The sequence below is a fragment of the Xyrauchen texanus genome, chromosome 31 (genome assembly GCF_025860055.1).
Source record: "Xyrauchen texanus isolate HMW12.3.18 chromosome 31, RBS_HiC_50CHRs, whole genome shotgun sequence".
NCBI classification, from domain to species: domain Eukaryota; kingdom Metazoa; phylum Chordata; class Actinopteri; order Cypriniformes; family Catostomidae; genus Xyrauchen; species Xyrauchen texanus.
The window spans coordinates 26,810,260-26,829,306 of NC_068306.1; the positions used below are offsets into that span (position 1 = coordinate 26,810,260).

At 38.7% G+C, this 19,047-nt stretch overlaps 1 protein-coding gene across 1 annotated transcript in view; it reads left to right on the top strand.

Annotated features, from left to right (window-relative positions):
- The window catches only part of LOC127625133 (unconventional myosin-Vb-like), a 91,715-nt gene that overhangs the window by 40,441 nt on the left and 32,227 nt on the right, over positions 1-19,047 (top strand). Inside the window, exons 10-19 of the mRNA XM_052100220.1 lie at positions 3,439-3,704; positions 4,485-4,566; positions 7,077-7,217; positions 7,484-7,606; positions 9,169-9,252; positions 14,478-14,618; positions 14,788-14,885; positions 16,495-16,581; positions 17,396-17,507; positions 18,269-18,480. Of these exons, the coding sequence (XP_051956180.1) occupies positions 3,439-3,704; positions 4,485-4,566; positions 7,077-7,217; positions 7,484-7,606; positions 9,169-9,252; positions 14,478-14,618; positions 14,788-14,885; positions 16,495-16,581; positions 17,396-17,507; positions 18,269-18,480 (1,346 nt within the window). The remainder of the gene's footprint in view (positions 1-3,438; positions 3,705-4,484; positions 4,567-7,076; positions 7,218-7,483; positions 7,607-9,168; positions 9,253-14,477; positions 14,619-14,787; positions 14,886-16,494; positions 16,582-17,395; positions 17,508-18,268; positions 18,481-19,047) is intronic.

Consider the following 19,047-nt stretch of genomic DNA (forward strand, 5'->3'; position numbering starts at 1 on the left):
GCCATTCCTCCAGGGCAAGCTTGATGGCCAGAAATTCCTGATTCCGATATCATAATTCTGCTCCACCAGGAAAAGTTTCTTGGAAAAGAAGGTGCATGGGTGGTTGCGAGGTGGCTTCCCTTGCTGCTTTGAAAGGACAGCGTCCACTTCAAAGGTCAAAACATCTACTTCCACCATAAAAGGTTTATTTGGGTCTGGGTGGATTAGAAGTGGAGCAGATGTAAATGCTTGTTTCGACCTGTTATAAGCTTGATTGGCTTCGGATGACCATGAGACTGATTTCGACTTGGCCTTAATGAGGGATGTTGGTGGCGAGATGAACTATTGTTCTGGATGAAGCGATGATAGAAATTGGCGAAGCCAAGAAAACGTTGGAGCTCTTTTATGGTGGTTAGAATGGGCCAGGATCTCTCAGCTTCCACCTTCCCTTCGTCCATCTGGATGCCTTCAGCGCTGATGTTGTATCCGAGGAATTACGCGGAGACCTGATGGAATGAGCACTTTTCAGCTTTTAGATACAGGTGGAACTTCCTCAGCTTTTCCAATACAAGTGTGACATGCTTACGATGTTCTGTTTCGCTCCAGGAGTACACCCGGATATCATTGATGTAAACTAGAACAAATTGATGGAGGTACTCCTGGAACACCTCATTCATGTACCCCTGGAAGATGGAAGGGATGTTTACCAGGCCATACGGCATCACCCGGTACTCGTACTGGCCTGTTGGTGTGATAAAAGCTGTCTTCCATTCGTCCCCCTCCCTGATACAAATGAGGTTATATGCACTGTGTAGTTCCAGCTTGGTGAAAATAGTAGCTCCACAAAATTGCTCCAGGGTGGCTGGGACGAGAGGAAGGGGATACCAGAACTTGTTGAGGGCGCAGTAATCAATACACGGTCTCAAAACACCATCCTTTTTAGCCATGATGGAAAAGCTGGAAGCAGCAGGGGAAGGTCTGATATAGCCCTGTTTAAGTGCCTCCTCCATGTATTCTTCCATGACCTTCTGCTTGGGGAGTGTCAGTGGGTAAATCTTTCCTTTAGGTGCTGGTTTACCAGGAAACAGGTCAATCGCACTGTCCTATGATCGATGTGGTGGGAGTTGAGTGGCACGTTGGGGGCAGAAGATGTCCTGAAACTGGGAATAGCATGAGGGGATGTCAGTGGAGGTGAGGTTAACTGGGCTTTCAATAGTGGTTTTGGTTATAGGCAATGGGTAGGGCTTCCTGGAGTGAGTGACAAGTTTTACAATGGGTAAAGACGGAAAACCATTTGAGAAACACTTGGTACCCCATTTCAGGACGTTTCCAGAAGATCAGGAGATAACTGGTGAATGTTGAATTAGCCATGGGCGCCCCAAGATGATATCAGATGCTGAACTTTCAAGAACCAGCAGCGTGATGTCTTCCACATGTTATGAACCCAGTTGTAGTCTAAGAGGTCCCACACAGTGTTGTACTGAACCCCGGAGAAGAAGTTTACCGGTTATGGAGTGGATCCAGTATGCCGAGTCGTTGACCCTCTGTACTAAGTTGAGTTGCTGGCAGAGCGTCCTGGATATGAAGTTGCCAGCAGAACTGGATTCGAGGAGGGCGGAAACTGTAACAGAAGTTGTACCAGCAGTAAGTGTTACAGATGTAACCAAGGATGAGTAACAAACATTTGAATTGGAGACAAAACTCACCGTTGGACGAAGAGGTCAAATGGGGCATGCTGCTATGACATGTCCCCCGCCACCACAATATAGACATAACCACTTGCGCCGTTGACGCTCTGCCGGAGTTAAATGGGATTTGTCTACCCGCATGGGTTCTGGGCTGGATTCTTGAGAGTTCAGGAGGGAGAAAGGTTGGCTCTGTGACGGAGGCTGCCTTGTGGACATTTTGTGGAGACAAGACTTCATACGATGGGAGACTCGAATGGAATGTTGAATACATTTCTCCAATCCAATGGAATCATCCACTGACGTGAGATGTAGCCATATAGATGAATATAGTCCCTGTCTATACGTGGTGATTAAGGCCGGTTCATTCCACCCGCTGGCAGCAGCTAGAGTTTGGAATCTGAGGGAATAATCAGTTATTGAGCTATTGCCCTGACATCATTTATATAATTGTTCACTTACAGTCGAGTCACTGCCTGGTTGACTGATCGCCTCTTGGAAGTGAGCCGTGAAGCCATCAAGGGTGTGTGAGTCAGGGCTATCCTTCTGCCAGAGGGTTTGTGCCTATTGAAGAGCTCTTCCAGTGAGTAAGGAGATGATAAATGAGACCTTGGATCTGTCAGTGGGGAAACGGTGTGGCTACATTTCCAACACCAAGAACATTGGAGTAAGAATCCATGGCAGTCCTCTGCCGATCCAGAGTAATGGGCTGGATTGACCACAGGACTGGCAGTAAAAACAGGTGGAGTATTGGGAACCGGAGGTGATGTAGATAGAGCAGGGTTGGAGACTGCACCGTGTTAACAAGATCTTGAATGGGGTCTGGTGACGTGCTTCCTGTTGGGTTCATGGCTGTGTTTTAGGTCCGGTCATCTGTCAAGTAACCACAGACAAAAGATGTCCAAGAAGGGGCATTTATTTACAAATTGTGCACAAGTGAAGGCAGACAAGTGAAGTACCGTTCTTGGTGGAGATGGAGGGTGAATGGTAAGACTAAGCCAGATACACAGAGGTGAGCTAATGTCAAGGGAGGTGTTCACTTGGTGTAAGTGAATTCACAGGTGAGTGTATCACAGGTGAACAACAGAGCTTTGGTAAGTAACCCACAGGAGGACGTCAGAGAACAGGTACGTATGCCACAGGAGATCGTTGGAGAGAGGATAAGTATTTCACAGGAGATCGCTGGGGCACAGATGAGCATTTCACAGGAGATTGCTGGAGAATGGGTTTATAATCCACAGGAGATTGTTGGAGAAAGGGTTAGTATTCTGCAGGAGATCACTTTGAGCACAGGTATGTAATCTAAGGAAGATCGCTGGAACAGGGGTTAGTGTCTGTGAACATATTGGTGACCAGAGTGAGTGTTTGTGTGTGCTTCTTATCGTGGTGCTGATTGGTATCTTGAATTGGCTGCAGGTGCGGGTGATTAGGATGACTGGTGAGCCTGGTGTATTCATGACACCAAAATTTGGTGTTAAAAATGTTGCCATAGAAACGTATTGCTTAAAAGAACTTGAAATGCTCTGAGTAATTACAGTTATTCCGACATGACGTGAATGCAACATTAGTAGCAAGAGATCTTCGAGCACAACTAAAGGTATCCAATTTAAAATGTCCCACACACTAATCATAACTTGGTGTTCAAAAATCTGAGTTACTTATTAAAATGCTTCTGTTTTGCATTTTTTTTATTTTGAAATTTTAATATCAGCATAATATGCTGAGTGAAATGTTGAAATTTAAAAATAATACTAACTTGTTTTTGGTCCTGCAGAGGGATGATACTCACTTGAATCATTTCTGTCGGCTGCTGGGCATCGAGCAGGATCAGATGGAGCATTGGCTCTGCCGCAGGAAGCTGGTGACGACTGCTGAGACTTATGTGAAAAACATGGGACATGCCCAGGCAGTCAACGCCCGAGACGCCCTGGCCAAACACATCTATGCCCACCTCTTTGACTGGATTGTGGAGCATATCAATAAGGCCCTGTACACCTCCACCAAACAACACTCATTTATCGGAGTGCTGGATATCTACGGGTGGGTAGTTGAAGCAAAACGTGTCCAATTGCTTTTTCTGTCAAGATCAAGATTTTCAGTTAAAAATTATCTGAATGTATAAGGGGAAGTGTATATGTTGAAGTCTGGAAACAATAAAAAAAAATCATTGTTTTTCATAATTTTATTTACACTTTAAAGGATGGTGCCATATACAGTATATAGTATGGTATGCTAACACACTCTGGGTGTGAGTTAAAATGCCCTGGAGAGGGATTCTTCCATAAAAATTAAGGCAACAAGTTACATGAAAGAAACAGGTAATCTTTTACTGTACTGTAGAAATCATGTTTTTAGGGAGGGGACGTTTTGTGATTATAGCTAGAAAGTGAAGATTAAGGGGTCAAAGTGTGATGTTCAGCCCAGGTTAGTCCTCCTCACTGAAAAGGTGGAATAGCAAAGCACATTGTGTGTTCTGTGAGTTTAAGAGCTTTTGTGCTCCTTGCTCTCTTTTATAGGACCATTAATGTGTCGCTGTGGGACATTGTAAACCCAGGTTCCTGTCATTGTATTTTGACCTTTCCTTTACAGAAAAACTTATTGACTTTATAGTGTAAACTTTTGCCTGTGAGAGCCTTTCTGACTATAGGATGAATTACTTCCTCACAGCAGGAGAACTTACTGATTAGCACAAGAGTAAATGAGCAGATGATGCCAAGCTAGGATGCAGAGAGAAGCTCAGAAATTGTTCAGGTTATTTTCAGGCAAATATGGATTATTTTAAGATTGTAATGCAGGTATCATGTTATTATCTCTCAACAGATTTGAAACGTTCGAGATCAACAGTTTTGAACAGTTCTGTATTAACTATGCCAATGAGAAACTACAGCAGCAGTTTAACTCGGTTAGTAATAAAGCTTGTTCTATCATATACTTAGTGTAATTTATTAGTGTCTAAATTCTTGGCTGTAACAGATATAAAGACCCCATGAAATCACTTAACAAGTGCAGTTTTTTTCCCCTCTTTTTATGTATTTCCTATTGAAACAGGAAGTTGGAACTGTGCTTATGAAAGGGCTTTGAGGGTTTAGTTTCATCACAGTGGTGAATCATGATTTGCTACTTGCTTTTGCTGAGTGTTAATTTTCACACAGCTTTTTTAAGTGATAATTGTCATCTTTCTATTATAATGTCCTTTAAATTTAGTCAATATTTTGTTATTTCATATTCATTAATTTTAGTCTAAAATGACATTTATTTTTTGTTGGCCAAAAATAAAATTTTAGTTGACGATAATGTGCCAAATAACAAAATGCATGTCAAACTGTAACATTATTATATTGCATTATTAATATCTTGCAGTGTTTTTTTTTTTTCTTTTAACGCATTGACTCTTGAGATAAGGGACACAACGTGTCTTAAATACAAAAGTCATCTTTATTTTAGAAATCAAGAGTCATAACAATAATAAAAAATTATAAGTTAAATCTTAAGGAAACTACTTGGAAGCACATGTAACTTAACCTGTCCTAAGCAAGCGGTCACAATATTAAACTGCTAAACAAAGTGTTTAAAAATGTAACAATTTAATAAATATAAGTATGAAAGGTATGATCTGTAATATATCAAACAATACATTAAGAAAACTTTAAATTATATTATCCATAAAAAACTGCCTATCAAATTTGTGTCCTCACTTTGCATCAACTCCGTCAGATTTTTTTAATCCTGAATAAATCAGAAAATGTACTGATCATCTTTAACTCCAAGTACCCCTTTCCCACATCCTGCTCATGGTGGATGCAACAGTAGGACACGTGGTCTTGGTAGGTTTGATATTTTTCATATTTTAAACAAAAAATGTGTAAGTCTCTATGGTCAAGGCATCAACTTCCTCATTCTCATTATTATAATTTTTGTAAAAATTGTGGGATAAATTTTGGCATTTTAGTTTATAGAGGCATCTTCAACTGGGGGGGGGGGCGGCTCCAGTGTACAATACATGGTACATTTTGTAAATAAATAAATATTGAAGTATTTTATCACAATGCCTTTACTGAACAATATTATTAGATGATTAAAAACTTTACACTTGCTGGATGAATCAAATTAAAATAGCATGCTTTTGGTGTGTCTGACGGAGTTGACAGAAATGACAGTAAAGGTGCGTACACACTGCCAGCGACATCACGCGCGACAGCGACTCAATACCATTCATTTTCAATGCGAGCACAGCGACTTCCGGCGACACGAGCTGTCGCGACCGTTGGCGCTAGATGTGGGCGTGTCCAGCGACGCGACAGTTGAGAAAAGTTCAACTTTGGAGCGACTAACGAAAGCGACAGCCAATAGGAGAGACAACGGGAGAGCTCACGTGATCCTTCTCTCTCTCTCTCTCTCTCTCTCAGCTCCTGCAGTAACGGAAAGATGGATGAAAGGCTAATTCTTGCTGTTAGAAATTTTCCAGTGCTCTATGATATGTCTCTTCCCACATACAAGGACATTTTTAAGAAAAATACTGCGTGGAAAGGTGTATCTGAGATCGCGGGGATTTTATGGACCCAGACAGACCGGCATTTGCATTTTCAGCACGAGATAAACAGCCGCTCTGGCAAACAGCACGCCTGGTTTCTCATTCATCTTTGATATAAAGCATTTTATGTACTGATTCCATTTATATTTAGTCTTTTCCCTCCAAAATGTTTGTTTTTAGTGGCAAGAAAAGAGATTCGCTGTCAACAGCAATGGAATGACATCCGTGAATGTCATTTATAAACGTTACCAGGCAACCAGTATTGGGAACACCCACTAGCGACTTCACCACCAGCCACTGGTGACCTGCAGTGACAAAGTTGCTGGCAGTGTGTACGCACCTTTAGGTGCAAGTTATGAAGTGAATAAATGTCATTTTTCAGAAGAAAAAAAGCAGTTTTATTAAAACCTGTTCCCTAACATCGTTCGTTAGCTGAGACTTTTGTCTACAAATATATCCATTTCAAATTCATTTAGTATTAAAAAATAAAAACTATTTAAAAGTGTTTTGTCCCTTATCTGAAGAATCAGTGAACTATCGTCATGATGCACAAACATTTTCATCTGTAATTTCGTAAACAAAAATAACACTGCTATTGCTAGTCATTGTCAGGTAGTCTTAGTGGAAGAAACATTTTCATTTTAGAGAACATTTGATTGGACAAGAATGTACAGAGTGCAAGATGAGTCATATATCATTTTGATTCATTTTTTAAATGAAGAGGATGACTGTAAATAAATGTATAATTAATAAACAAATTAAATAAGCTAAAAGAAAATTGTCAAATCTTAGGAGTGCATTTCATTGGGTCTTTAATATATTGGAATCATTCATCAGAATGTGAATAGCTCACCTTCAATACTTCATTATATACCATTTAGCATGTATTTAAACTGGAGCAAGAGGAGTATATGAAGGAGCTGATCCCCTGGACACTCATTGATTTTTATGATAACCAGCCGTGCATTGACCTCATTGAAGCCAAGCTCGGTATACTGGATCTTCTCGATGAAGAGTGTAAGGTGAGTATTGAGCAGAAGAAGAACAGTTGTTGAGAAGATTGAAAGTTATGTTGTGTAAATGGCTCTCACAACAGAGCATCTCATTTAGTTTTAAACACCTCTTGAGAATGAAATTATTATTTATTTACTTTATCCAGTCTGGCTTTGAAGTTCTTCGGTATGAGTGGCTTCAAAAGCTTGAACTTGCTATTTTTGCTACTGGTAACCCAAATAAAAGAGCTGATGTTTTCAGTCCTTTGGAGTTCAAACATTTTTGCCTCCCACAGGTGCCCAAAGGAACCGATCAGAACTGGGTGCAGAAGCTGTACAGCCAGCACACACGCAGCGAGCATTTTGAGAAGCCCAGAATGTCCAACCGCTCCTATATTGTGGTCCACTTTGCGGATAGGGTGAGTTCAGCATAGTGTAATCAGATAAAGGCTGTAAGGCACAGCATGTTCCATTATGTCTGCATTGGTGATGTGACATTAGGATGTCAGTCAGCCATCTTACAATGTTTATCAGACCAGGATGAACTTTAAAATCAGTTTCTGTTTTCTGTTCTTTTTTTTAAACTCCTTAAAACTCTTTTTTACAATTACAACAACAAATACAAATTAAAAAAAAATATCTATATGGCAGGGGTATTTGCAGATCCTTAAAAGTATTACATTTAGGCCGTGAAAGTCATAAAAGTCTTAAAAAGTATACTTAAAGAGAAATGTTAAATGTCATTAGTGGAGGTAAATTAGATTATATCAGAGCCACAGTAAACTTTGTAGTCAGTCGGCACTCCTAATTTTTTTCACAGCGAATTTCTTTTCTTTTTTTCTTTTTTCTTTTTTTCGGCTGCGAATGTAAATCAATGATCAATTCTCAATTGTTCAATACACTGCTGCATAAAAAAAAGTCTGTGTAAAAACACCATTTTGTGGTAAACAAAATGGTGCATTTACATTTGCCAATTCAAATTCTGTACCGCAGTGTTAAGATGGCAATATACATAAATAAATTGACTGGTTTATTTGCTTTATGCTTGATGCTTTAGATGTCTTTTGCATTTAAAAGTACAAAATGCCTTAAATTGAATGCCCTTAATCACGGAGATACTCCGATATAAAAAGAATTGTAAAGAATCATAAAATTCTTAGTGATTAATGGGTGAACACAGAGCAATCAGTGATGGGTTTGCATTATTTGAAAAAATCCCGCACAGTAAGGATTTAGTAAGAAGTAAAATTGAGACTTGCAAATCCCAGGCTACACCCAAGGCTTTGTGAGTTATTGCTTTACTGCAGAAGCAAGTTTGATTATAATACAAATAGTCTACCATGTACTAAAACGACAAACAGTCTTAAGTTATAATTGCAACAAATCCTAATGTGCTGAAACAAGATTTTCCTAGATGACAGATCTAGACACTGCTTCACAATTAGATCAGAAATTAAACCAGCATTACATGACATGTATAGTTTTTGTGGAAATTAGGTCTTTGCCTGCTTGTTTCAGAAAGATTTGTTGCATAGTTTTGCCCTGAGGAGATTTATTTTTTTATTTTTTAGGACAAAGAGGAATAATTTTGCTCCTCCATATAGGTGCTGCCCAGTAAACATGAAATATTATTTAAAAACAAAGCTCCTGAAAGTCATCAGATTGGCATTTAAGAAAAAATTCTTAAAGCGCATAAAATCTTAATTGCTGTTTATTATTGCATCGCTATTTCACATTTATATCTGCGTTATATTGGCCATTGAGCACCCCGGTCTCTAGTTATCAGCATCAGCCATTGAAAATCCCATATGGGTCGACCATAGCAAAAACAACCACCAATACAAAGATGAACGCAACAAACATTAATTATATTACATGCTAAACTTGCTGTTGTGTAAGCACAAAAATTATTTAACATGATTTTACAGTGTGATGATGCTACTTAAGTTTCACTACTGTGATGGGATTTCATCCATTTCAGGTTGAGTATCTGTGTGATGGCTTCTTGGAGAAGAACAGAGACACTGTCTATGAGGAACATATAAACATCCTCAAAGCTAGCCAGGTGAGCACTTATTACTAGTTAAGAAATGTTAAAATTATGTTTAAATTGGTAATTTTCTAATGAAATGATAAAACTGTGATTTATTAGCTTACCTCACACAGTCACACCTGTTGTATTTGAATATCTGAATTTGATGATCAATAATTTCAATACTTTTATTAGCATATTAATGACCAATTAAGGGTAAGGGTAAGGTGACATACTGTACACATCCATATACTAATTTTTCAATTAATCCTCAAATAAACAGAAAATTCATTGAAAATATATTAGGAAAAAATCTCACTGTTTTCCATCTTAAGGCTAATTTATTGGGCGAACAGGCTTAATTTTGGTTCAATGATGACAAAATGCAGCAATGTATTCATTCTGCCAAGGTGTTCGTTTGGTGATATTTCTCCTGTTCGTACACATCTCTGAAATTCATGACCTTGGAGAACTCTGCTGGTTGCAGAATGTTCATGATTGTTTGAAATAAAGCATGGGTGTGGTTTGGAAGTGAAATTGTTTTATTTAAAATCGCGTTTGCCAGTTAATGAGTATTTACCAAGGTCACTGTCATTAAAATGGTTTACTTTGAAGTCGGTCTCTGCATAAGTTTTAAATGAGTTTGCAATACAAACTCCATAAAGACAGTGTGGCCACCTTGCGGAATCTGCAAGTTGCCCTGTATGGGCGGTGATTCGTACACTGCTACACACAATTTTCTTCTTAACTTCCCTTTCACAGAGTATAAAATGCAGCATTAAAAAGAAGCTGCTTGACAATTTGTTTTGCTCAAGGTCCACCCACGCCTTCTTCGCCCGCAGAATTTTGCTTTGCCAAGATGAAAGTGACATTGCCTTAATAGGGCAAAGAAGCGATACAGTACAGCAAGCGGCGAATCATAAAGAGAAAAACCTGCATGTTTGGCTTCTTCCATAGTATTTAGGCTTAAATCTGACTGTATTACCACAAAATGTAGATTGAAATAGAGACAGAAAAATATAGCACAGTTTATGTCCTCTAGAGTAAGAATTCTTGAGTCACAGAATTCAGTTCTATCATGTTTTCTAGGAAGATGTGTATGACAACAGACAAAATGGCTCAGCCATGTTACTTTAGCCCCAGAGCTGTTCTCAACACCCAGCCAATCCTCTGTTTTTATCTCTGATTGAAATCACTCTTCAGCTCATGTTTTGGTCTCTGACCTGTTTAATGGTTAATTGACTAAATTTGTTTTTCAGATAAACAGTAGCCTGATTTTGTTCACTCCTAGCAGCCACTGTGTCAAGTAGCTTGAATGACAAACAGTCAAATCCATCTGTGGCGAGCAGGGCGTGGCTGAGCGAAGATGGTCTGGTCGCTCTACACTGGCTGGGATGGTTCCCTGGGGCTAATTGTCTCTCGTGGCTATTGGCGATTACAGTGTTAGAGATAAAGCCAGAGCCGCAGTGGAGGAGAGACACACAGACAGAGATGCACAAAGCTGTGTGTCTCATTCACTGCAGCTCTGGCTGTGGCTTTATCTCTCAGCCGCTAACACCATAATCACCAACAGCTGCGAGAGATAATTCGCCCCAGGTGTCCATCCTGGCCTCGCACTGTCTTCAGAGCAGAGACTGAATTGGAAATTCTGTGTCTGTGTCAATACTGAGCTCTCTTATAGCCCTTTTCCACTGAAATTGCGATGGTTCTCTTGCCAAGCTTATGCTCTGCTAGTTCATGGCCAGGGCAATCTGGAGACTTTCATAAACCGGCCGCGCTTTGGTAGTTTCATGTGACTACTTCAAACATAAACAAACATGGCGCGTCACAGTATGTTTGTATACAGCTTATACTCTGTTTACATCTGTAGTGTAATTGCGCAGAACAGTTTGAGAATTCGAACCTGCCCAGGAACCCGCACCCAAACCATGTCATTGGAAAAGGGCTATTAGTGTTTTGTCTGAAGGTTTCTTAGCAACAGAATTCATTGGAATCGAAGTTAAAATAATTTACAGACAGCAGCAAGTCAGCTACTACAAGTTCAAGATCTTCCCAGAAAGAGAGAGCTGAAATGCTGTCGGGCTTAACATTCAGAGACTTTCCCATGTTATATACTTTTAAATAGTTAGGCAAGTTTCTTGCACCAAAAATGTTAGGTTATTTTCGAAAACCCTGGTTCTCTGATAACATTAGTGATCTCACTAAGGGAACGCCTCATGCATGACCGATTGAAGAAGCACCAATTAACAACATCTGTTAGCGTGACAGACCAATTGCTGTAGCGATCAGGGAGTCCCGCCTCCCTTGTATATAGACCGCTCCAGCTCTCGCTGCCGTGCCATTCACAGCATATCTCTTTTCCCTGCCAGCCTGCAATGAGGGTGGTGAGGTGAGATAGCTCACTTCTGTTATCAGAGAACCAGGGTTACGTAACGTAAGTTACCTAACGTTCTCTTTGTAACATTCGTTCAGTATTAATTAAGGGATATAGACTCCCGTATTGCAGATATGCTGTACAAGACACATGCAACAGCCAAATAATAAAAGTCAGCCAACACTTGCTGCTTAATTAAGGGATTTTTTAGTTTTATTTTCAGTATTGTTTTGGAATGTTTCCTTAACCTTTGCCTGGATGCGAAGGAAAATCTTTACTTTTACAAACTCTGTGCTTATGAAACTTTTCTCCTCTGCCCTCAAACATAACTCTGTGGGTAGAGGTGGGGAAACTACTGCAGTGAGCACTGGGGGAACTTGTGCCACTACTCTGCACAAATTAGTTGGTGGATTTGCTGAAATGACCACCAGACCTACCGAACTGGGGGCCATTTTGATGAAAAAACATCCTCCTCTGTTTCCCCAGGGGAGGAAGAGAAGTGTTGAAAGTATAGAAAGTTTTACAGCAGCTCTACTGCAAACTTCCATAAGATCCAACTCGACTGGGGTGGAAGGCTGAGATAAATTTGGGGGAGGATGGTGTCATCCTCCTTGTCATTATCTTCCTAGGAGATGGGGGGACATCTCTTCATCATCCTCATCCTCCCCAGTGGCCCCTGTGTGGGGGTTGCCCCCAAAGAGTGGGACATCCTATCCATCATGTTACCCCAGCTGCAGGGTTCTTGTGACACTTTTGCCATTGCCTCCTTGGACTATGAGGAAAGGCACGGGTCTTTGTTATCCTCCACCGCAACCCGAAGCCTCCTTTCTTTGGATTGGATTGCGAAAAGGCAGAGATTGGGCAGACTTCGGGGTCTCTCCTTGACGCAGTCGTTTTGCACTCAAGAATAATATACCTAGCAAACAGCGAGATTTAATCTATCACATTTGCGACGTTACCTTGCGGCTTTGTCTGTAAACCATTGAGCAATAATTCCAATAGTCCGTCTAATGAGTGCAACCTCCAGAAACGAGGAAGAGAGCGAGAATGACGCAGCAGCGAGCTGCAGCGGTCTATACACAAGGGAGGTGGGACTCACTGATCGCTACAGCTATTGGTCTGTCATGCCGGCAGATGTTGTTAATTGGTGCTTCCTCAATCGGTCACTCCTGAGACATTCCCTTAGTAAAATACCAAATGAATGTTAGAAACAGAACAGTTGTAATTTGGTTTCACATGATCTTTTACCCCCCTATTAATCCATGAGATTATCTGCTGGTCATTTATTCAGATTTTAGGTTTAATCTCCTGAAGCTTTATTTAAATAATTATCCCTGTAGTGTTCTGTTCAGGATATCAGTCATATTCAGTGAGATGTTTTATTTACAAATGCCGAACAAAGTTACTGAATTTACACCAGTCTCATCTAAAAATTAGACTGTCTAATATAGAGATGGTATATTATTGATTTATCTGGATTTAAAAGTGTCTTTATGTATGTTTTTATTAGGGCTGGGGAAATGGAATGCTTTAATTTCTGCAATTAATATGTTTTGCTTAACAATTAATGCAGTATCCATTTGTTTACTTCCTGAAACTAGTTAATGCGATAGGAGAAAGGTCTGAGAAAGGCTACTCATCTTTACAGGCTCTGATTAAGGTGTTGGTGGGGTTAAGGCATCTGCCAGCAACAAACCCAGGCACATTTGTACAATGTACATTTGTGCATGCCATTCATTACACTCAACGTTATGTCCCTGGCATAAAAACACGGAATTACTCTACGGTGAATGAAGACTTAACCCGCAATCAGATAACCAGGCATGCGAGAGGTACAGGCAAGCTGCCTTATCTCTTTGCATCACCTGAAAATGCTTGCTTATACTTTAATCTGGACCAGTTTCAAAAGCGAAACCACCCGAGTGAAACCCAGCATGAGCGCGATAGAGATTGTAGGATCTGGCCGATCAGCAAGCTGCATACTTGTAGAGACTGAACGGCAGCCAGAGAAAACAATCGTTTTGAGATTTTAAACTTCAACAAATTAAACTTTTAATATGATTTTTATATCTTTAAGTATAGTGTCTATTAATGCATTGGCAATGTTCACTTAAATTTCTCTTGCCAATAAAGTTTGATATTAATTGAATCTGCTCATTTGATCCTACTATTAAAAAAATTCCACTGGAAAACAGCAGAACATTTTGCCCAAATTGTAATTTCAACATAAAACACACTGTGTACCTGCCTTGCAGGGAGTGGATTTTAAAACTCTTCCAACAGTGCTTTGATGTGCTGCTGGAGTTGAATACCAATTTTACACTGGTCTAGCTTGAAAATTACAAGCTGGGAATCTTATGTAAGATGTTTAATGTCTGTGATGACACTAAAAATGCATTTAGATTCTTACTGTATAGCAGGCAGCAGAAACAGTTCTGAAGGACATCTAATGATATTCTGTTCTTTATAAAAATAAAAATCTACTCGTTTGTTGCATTTCTTTCCTGATCGGCACTGTAATTTTACTCAAGCTTTCTTGCTCCAAAAACACTACTTATTTAGCATTACATGACCATTTTCTCCCTCTCTCTGACCCATGGAAGGCTGTTTTTGCTACTGTCCCTATAAGACTTCTGTATGTCTGTATGTAAATTACCTCTCTTATGATTGTTGAGTTCCCACTAATACAGTATGTTGTCTGTTAAATTTTTATATTCATTATTTAATTTAACAATTTATCCTTTACCAATTTTTCTTTGCGTTCGTTTTTCTTGTTTGTGCTTGAACATGAGTGGTACTGCTCAAGGTTTTGGACCATGTGCACTAACTGCCTCGACTCAGATAAATTTTATTGCTTCTAAATCCAGCTCTATTTTTTATACAGTTCCAGTTGGTGGCGGATCTCTTCCAGGATGGTAAAGATGCCACTCCATCTTCTGCCAAACCCTCCAGGGTCAATGTCCGGGCAGCCAAGCCCATGCCAAAAGGCCACAACCGTGAACACAGGAAAACTGTGGGCACACAGGTGAGGCTTTGCACAGTGCCTGACTTAACAATTCCAGATTTAGACATCTGAATGTGTGGTTGATGATAGTAGATCGACTGAAGTCTTGGTTATTAAAGATGAGATGATCAACATAATGATGATATGAGCTTCTGTGATCAACGTATTTATTGGTTTCTCTCTTTCACAGTTCAGGAACTCTTTACATCTTCTGATGGAAACACTTAATGCGACCACACCTCATTATGTGCGCTGCATTAAACCCAATGATTTAAAGGAAGCTTTTGTGTAAGTTTTGTGCATTTCTCTGTGTGTTTGGCCCCCTTACAGTGTTTGTCTTGCATAAAGCTGGTATTGTTAGTCCATTATTACTCATCTAACATTTCTTTGCCAGAAATAGAGCAGTATAGCAAATTTATTTAAAGCTTAATGAGAACATTAGAGTCATGCTGGATCAGTAGACATTTGATTTACTGCGAGAAGTTCTTGTCAAACTGGCCTCAGTTGCACCATAAGTTTCCTCCAATGTACAACATCAAAGAATTAGCAGATCAGGTTATATAAGATTTCTTAGATCAGTATCTGCAGATAGATGCTGATAGACTTATAGACACTACTCTCTGCCAAATGTTTGATATAAGACCTTTGCTAATTATTTGTCATTGAGGTGATTTTGAACCATTGATTTTGAGATGCCAGTATATCTTTCACAGTTAACCATGCATTTAGCAGCTTTTTTACTTATTTAATAGGGTTCCCACAATCATGGAAAAACTAGAATCAGGGAATTGTAAAGTTGTGGCTTCCTAGCCTTGAAAAGTTATAGAAATTAACAAAATAAAAGTAAAACATAATGGAAAAACATCAGAAGTGTTGGTAACATTTGACAATGTTAACATTACTAAATGCAAAAGGTATTGTGAACTAAAAATGAAAGGTATTTTTACAGCATTTGCTAATCTTTGTTAATGTGATTTTATAAATGTACAATAGTTCATTGTTTGTTCATGTAAGTACATAAGGCACTAATGTTAACACAACTTAATAACATGTTAATGTTAACATACAACAATAATACAACTTTTAATGTTAAAATGTAGTAGTATTTGTTGAAATTGACATTAGCCAAGATTAATAAGTGCTGTAAAAGTATTGTTCATTGTTAGGTCATGTTAACTAATTTTAGTTAACTAATGTTAACAGATACAACCTGTAAATTGTTAGCAAAATGTATCTATTGACTACATTTTTCTAGTTCTGCTCAGCTCAATGTATTTCATTGGCTATAATTTGCTCTTTGGGATTGCAATCTCTGAGATTATGTCCTTATCCAGTAATCACAAACAACTGGAAAAGTCATGAAGTCATAGAATATCTATATTCAAAAGGTGGAGCAACCCTGTACTGTATACTAAATCTATCTTAGTTTTACAACTAATATTTGTGTTTTTCTGGACAATTTATTTTTCTTCTGGAAAATGTACAATTCCGAGATAGGTCAGGGTCTCGTTAGGTTCTGTTTATGTCCTCTCCGCAAATTCCTGAGAACAAGGGCGCCTTCAGGCTGTTAAATTGAGAGGGTTTTGTCAGTCACATGCTCCCAAGTTTGTGAACACACAGTCGCAGAGCTCTGAGTCAAACAGTCTCCAGTACCCGTGTGGACTGCAGCCTCCCAATGCCTCTCTCACGGGAGATGTGCTCTATGCTTAAGAGAAAGATACAGTAGGTCTAGATAATACCCCAAATCTCAACAATCTGATTTACCTACAGTGGTTTGATGTCTTCACTCTTTGAACCCTGCAATATTGGATCAAGAGATGTTCCTTGAGTAGTATTATTGTGATTTTGGTTTTAGAGCAAGTTATTCACTCTTAACCATTCTGTCTTCTTTCTCTAGATTTGATTCTAAAAGAGCTGTTCAGCAACTACGAGCATGTGGAGTTCTAGAGACTATCCGGATCAGTGCCGCTGGATATCCGTCCAGGTAATGGATCAATGTAGTTTCCTCAACAGAGCTCTTCAAACCCCCTAATATTAAAGGCGGCTCTGATTAGGCTTGGTTCTGTGAAACTGAAATGCAGACTGTTCTGTTCTCAAATCAATTGTTTTCTGTCAGACATGTACGAAATCAACAAGCAGATCTTTATAGTTGATGATACATTGTTTCCCACAATTGTGATTCCTGTGTAAATAAATTTATGCTACTTATGTGGTGCATCATTACAAGGCTGTTTACTGTAAATGCACCTTTTGCTGAAATACGCTTCAGATATTTCTTCTTCGCTACCTTTGTAGTGTAAAGACAGGTTCAAATAAACAAAGAACACATTTACATGTGTTTGCATGAACGATACCTCACTTATGATTGTGCTTAATAAGCTGACAATGTGTAATGTTGTGTAAATGTCTTAAACTGTGTTTAGGGAAAGGTCATAAAGAGTTTACGCAAATCCTGATCGACAATCACCTTTTTACGCAATACCACTTTGCATGTAAACACTTGCATCTGTGTTCTCTCACCTTATTCAGTGCACACGTGTCTTGTGTACAGGTCAAGATGAGAGAAAAGCCTGATGATTTCAAAATCTCATGTAAACACTCATGTTTTATTGTGTTGTCAGGGTTTTTATACTGAGGTTATCAGTGTTTGTGCATTCATTCAAAGCACACTCATTTATGGCATTTAATGCTTGTGGAAGACTTTATAAAGTTTGATATATTTAATACGATCTCGGGTTATAGAAATGAGGTTTGTTGTAAAGTCTTAGAATATTTGCACATCTATTGACTATTTTCAGATGGACGTATCCAGATTTCTTCAGCAGATATCGGGTGCTTATGACAAAGAAGGACATGACCATTGGGGATAAGAAGCAGGTCTGTAAGAACCTGCTGGAGACTTTGATCAAGGTAAGAGGTTTGTCATTTCTGGTTAGAGTTTTATGCATGACACAGCCACTTCCTCAAGAAATTCTGTCCTGAAAATGTCTTGATGCTAACTATTGAGAGCTCCTCTGAATAAATGAGATGAGCCAAGTTTATTGCTCAGAACTTTCTGTATTAGGAGATGAAAACAATATATAATAAATACATCTTGCACATTTGTTATAAATTTCAAATATTTTGAATATAGCAGCACATTCTTACTAAAATAGCTTTTGTTTTTTTAACTCTGCATTTTCACATTTACTGCTCACACCCAAATAGCACTTACTTCATAGTCAGGGGCCTGGACAGAAATAAACTGAGACTGGGGACAAAAATGCCACCGAAAGTAACAAAAATGCACAAATTTTCAAACCTGGGGCAAATAATGCACCCGTAATGATTTCTTATGTTTTATGTCTTGTAACATGTTATATATTCATTACTTTTCTATTCTAAGCCAAGAATATTGTCATATAAATTATTCAGATTGAACATTTATGTTATTAAGTTGATTAAATTTGAATATTTGGGATAAAAGGATGATGCACGACACATTTTTATAAAAAATCATAGACCATCATGAAGGTAATAATACTGCTGAAAATCTACATTTTAATGCTAGTCAGGGGACATCATTTGTCTCCTGAAGGATGTAAAATTTGTATTGATTATTCAAGGATATACACAGTATCATTACTAAAGCTGTTTAAACGTGACAGTCTTTTACGTAATTTTTCCATCAGGATCCAGATAAGTTCCAGTTTGGAAAGACTAAGATTTTCTTCAGAGCAGGTCAGGTGGCTTATCTGGAAAAGCTCAGAGCAGATAAATTCCGCTACGCCTGTATTAAGATCCAGAAGACGGTGCGAGGATGGCTACAGAGAAATCGCTACCGCAAGATCTGCAAGTCTGCCATCACTCTGCAGAGATACGGCCGGGGTTACCTGGCACGTAGGTAAGGAAGAGTTTGGGGGAATGTTAGAAAAAAGGTTCAGGTCACATTCTATTTTGCATAAAGAAAACAAAGCCTATTTTAGGACCATTAAGATTTTTTGCATTGTGACATTACTTTCATGACAATCAAGCACATTTCCCCTCCATTTCTCATTACTGTAATGCATCCACACATTTAGTTTGGAATTTTTTCAGTGATGATTGTCAACAGGTTCTCTTTCATTAAGGTCTAAAATAAATGACAGTAATACTATGATTTTTTTTATATTTACAAAGAATTGAAAGCAGTTCAACCAATACAACCATGAAGTATAAATATATAATTTATATAATAATTCTATTAATTCTGTATATTATTCTATTAAATTTAATTCTCTTCAATTCTATAATTATTTTTTTGCATTATATTAATGAGAACAAGTTTTTTGTGTCATGATACTGCAAATTAACGGGGGAAGTCTTAAAGGTATTGTTTACCCAACAATGAAAATTCTCTCATGATTTACTCACCCTCATGCCGTCCCAGATGTGTATGACTTTCTATCTTCTGCAGAACACAAATTAAGAT